Below are 3613 nucleotides of genomic sequence, written 5' to 3'. Positions count from 1 at the left end.
CTAGATACTAGACATACCCTAATGAGACTGTGGTTTTAAGTAACTAAGATGAATAGAGTAATGGGGTCAAAATTTGGGGTATGAAAATATATTCTCCAATGACTTCAATGCTCTCCAAATTCGTGTACAAAATCCATGGCCGTCACTTTCTCTCCAAAAATTGAGAACCTTAAAAAATCTCTCCATTTTTTCTATTTTAAGTTGAAAATGTCTGTCAAAGTTGGGCTTTGTCGCAACCGTGCTAACATTCATCTCGATCACAATGTGATGTCAACGCGTCCACGATGTCAGCATCGCGACCATGAGAAAACCAGTTGCAAAATCATGCTTTTTGCTACCTTTTTCTTCTAATTTTCCCTAAGTCTCAACTTTCTTCTCCTTTGGAGGAACTTCTTCAATCTTTTGGCTTGGTTTTTGCTCAAAATTTCACTGATTTATTTGAAATTGCTCCCAAATATTACGTAATGACCAATTGTCATCATAACACTTCCTATATTTTTAGGAGGATTGAGTTTTAGAAGATTGAATGTTACGAATAATGCTTGTCTTATGAAGCTTCATTGAGCCATTTGTAGACACGATCAACCTCTTTGGTGTGAGGTCATGCATGGAAAATGTATGAGGAACATTGTTTCTTATGATGGTGTGTTTGTTAAGTCAAATGATTCTAGCATATGAAGGATCTCGATAACTTGTGTCCTAATTGTAATCAGTTTGTGTATCGGTCTATAGGAGATGGTGCCAATATAGATGTTTGATCTCATTGTAAGGTTGAACCACGTATTAATACAAATGTTGTCAATATTTAGTAGACTTATTGGATCAACATGGACTATGGAATGTAGATCTTTTAAAGCAATTATTTCCTCAAAATATGGTGACTAAAATTTGAGTTAGTCTCCCTTTAGATGTTAATAGTGGAAATGATATTTGTTGTTGGCCAAGTGATAAAAAATGTGGATGCTAATTTGTGTTTTAATTTTGGTTTTAGTGGGGATCTTTCGTGGTCAAAATTTTGGGCAACCTCTTGTCATGCCCTTTGGATGTGGAGGAATAAGGAACAACATGATACGAATTTTGTGAGACCTAGAGTTCGGTTGCATCAAGCTACTAAAGTTACCAATGAGTATTTTTGGCGGCAGAGTAGTAAAATGGAATTGGCTTGATAAGTTAAGCAAACAAGGTGGTTTCTTGAAAACAAATGGAGCTATTATGATAACTAGTTATTGTGGTCTGTTAAGAGTCTGTACGAGTGAGTGATTTAGAGGTTTCTCAAGATATCTGGGTTCTTGTAGAGTCTATACTACTGAATCATGGGGTGTGTTAGAAGAATTAAAATTAACTAAAAATCTTGGCTTTCAAACTATTGAACTTCAAATTAATTCCAAATAATTATTCAAAACATTTTGGATATTAGGCAAGATAGTATAATTGGAATTCGTTCTGTACACAAATTCAAAAGTTATTTCAATTGGATTGAGAGGTTCATATCTATCATGAGTCAAATTCTCATACAACTCTTGTAAATATGATTTGTGATCTAGATTATAATTTGATGCCTCATGAGCAATTTTTTTGCTTAAATTATTTTCTTTTATTAAGTAATTGCATTAAAGTTGCTACTCCTCAATTTATTGTTGTGTAATCTTTTCCATTTTCTCCGAAAATAAATAAACAAAACCAATCACATTCCTTAAAAAATACTACCTCCGTTTTTTATTATATATCACTTTAGAAAAATTATTTTGTACCACAATATAAGTCGTTTTATAATACCAATGAATCATTAATGTTATTTTTTTCTATTATACCCTTAAATATTTATTATTTTCTCTCTTTTCAATCATGTCAATTTGTCTTTCCAATACCACTAATAAAAAATAATTTTGAAAATCCTTCGTAATTTATCTTTTTTCATACCACAATTATTATATTTTTTAATATGTGAGAAAAATAAAAAATAATCTATAATAAAAATCGGAGGGAGTACAAATTTAGTGAATTTAGCATAGATAGTGACATGTGCTTTGTTTTTTTGGATCTAAATTATTTCTTGTCAACTTAGATGAAGCTTGAAAGGCGGCGGTGCTATTATTGTCCGATAATGTTTTTAAAATAATTTCAACTGCTTCCTTCATAATTTTAGTGACATCGACATCGCTATTAAATTCGGCTCTGTTGCAGCAATGACAGATATACATTTTTGGCACATAGTTTGCAATTTTTATATAAATAAATAAATAAACTTTAGATAAATTTTATAGCTTAATGTTGAGATTGTGTATTTTTTTCTTTTGTAAATTTACACGGACTCTTATTAGCATCTGGACAATTAGTTTAATAACATAAACTTACTCAATAGATTTAGATTCTCTGAATAAACAATCATTACAATAAACCAAATTGACATTTTAATAAGCCAAATCTAAATTATGACCAAGAGTGGAAGACAGAGAAGAATTAAAGAACCAAACAGAAACAAGTTTTTTCCTAATGCATCATATCATGAGTAGTACTTGCTCTCTCTTCCATAACCCAGATTTGGAAATGTTGCAACAAGATCCTGCTAATATTATTCTCTTGGAATCATTTCATCATGTTCATGATCATGATCATGATTTTCTTTCCTTTGACATGGTTGACCAAGGACCAACAAAAACTGAGCTAAACCAACAAGTGAAGAATTCCGAACCGAAAGAAAAATCATATATAGGTGTAAGGAAAAGACCTTGGGGGAAGTTTGCTGCAGAGATTAGAGATACAACAAGAGGAGGAAGAAGGGTTTGGCTTGGAACTTTTGATAGTGCTGAAGAAGCTGCTTTGGCTTATGATCAAGCTGCATTTTCAATGAGAGGTAATAATGCTGTCATCAATTTTTCTGTCCAAAGGGTTAAAGAATCTTTGCAAGAGATTCAATATGATTGCAGAAAAGGATCTTCACCTGCACTTGCACTCAAGGAGAGACACTATAACCAAAGAAAGTTGTCATCAAAAGGTGTAAAGAATAATAATAAATCAGAAAAACAAGATCTATCAGAGGAATCATCATCATCATCAAGTGTGTTGGTGCTAGAAGACTTGGGAGTTGAATATCTTGAGCAACTTCTAACTATGTCTGATCATCCAAGTACAAGCAACAACAGCTACTTCAAATCAACTTGTTAATTTCAGTAATCTTCTTTCCTTTTTTGTCTTTTTTTCTTCTTGTTTTTTGGATTTTATACAACATCGTTTATGAAGCTTCTGCGTGTTTAGGTTTTGTATTCTCTTTTTTATTTTTAATAAGAAACAATCTTTGTTCATAGTTTGAGTTCAAAGAGTAATAAAACCAAAACACATGACATGCTACAACTCTCCCAAATAATAACACAAAAAATAGAAATTAAGGATAGAGAGTATTGTTTGGGAAAACAACAAATAGAAATTAAGGAACAAAATCACAGGCAAAAATGATAATGTGTACATACTACAACTTTCCAAAATAATAACACAAAAATTATAACACCTAAACTTCTTTCAAACATACTATGGTTAGGACACTGAAAGCAGTTTCATTCAATGGCATGAAACTACAAAATGATTTGGCCACAAGAAGGGAAAGAAGAAATCAAGC

The 3613-nt window shown here is 31.8% G+C and overlaps 1 protein-coding gene across 1 annotated transcript; it reads left to right on the top strand.

Moving 5' to 3' along the window:
• The first annotated feature begins 2294 nt into the window (after positions 1 to 2294).
• Positions 2295 to 3302, top strand: LOC127092114 (ethylene-responsive transcription factor 1B). Its single transcript, XM_051030927.1, has one exon. It carries the CDS (start codon positions 2494 to 2496, stop codon positions 3163 to 3165), a length of 672 nt encoding a protein of 223 aa, XP_050886884.1. The 5' UTR covers positions 2295 to 2493; the 3' UTR covers positions 3166 to 3302.
• Positions 3303 to 3613: the final 311 nt, after the last annotated feature.

Source organism: Lathyrus oleraceus, chromosome 6 (genome assembly GCF_024323335.1).
Source record: "Lathyrus oleraceus cultivar Zhongwan6 chromosome 6, CAAS_Psat_ZW6_1.0, whole genome shotgun sequence".
Classification (NCBI taxonomy): Eukaryota; Viridiplantae; Streptophyta; class Magnoliopsida; order Fabales; family Fabaceae; genus Lathyrus; species Lathyrus oleraceus.
Note: the sequence above shows the minus strand (reverse complement) of the source record. Positions and strands in the feature narration are given on the sequence as shown.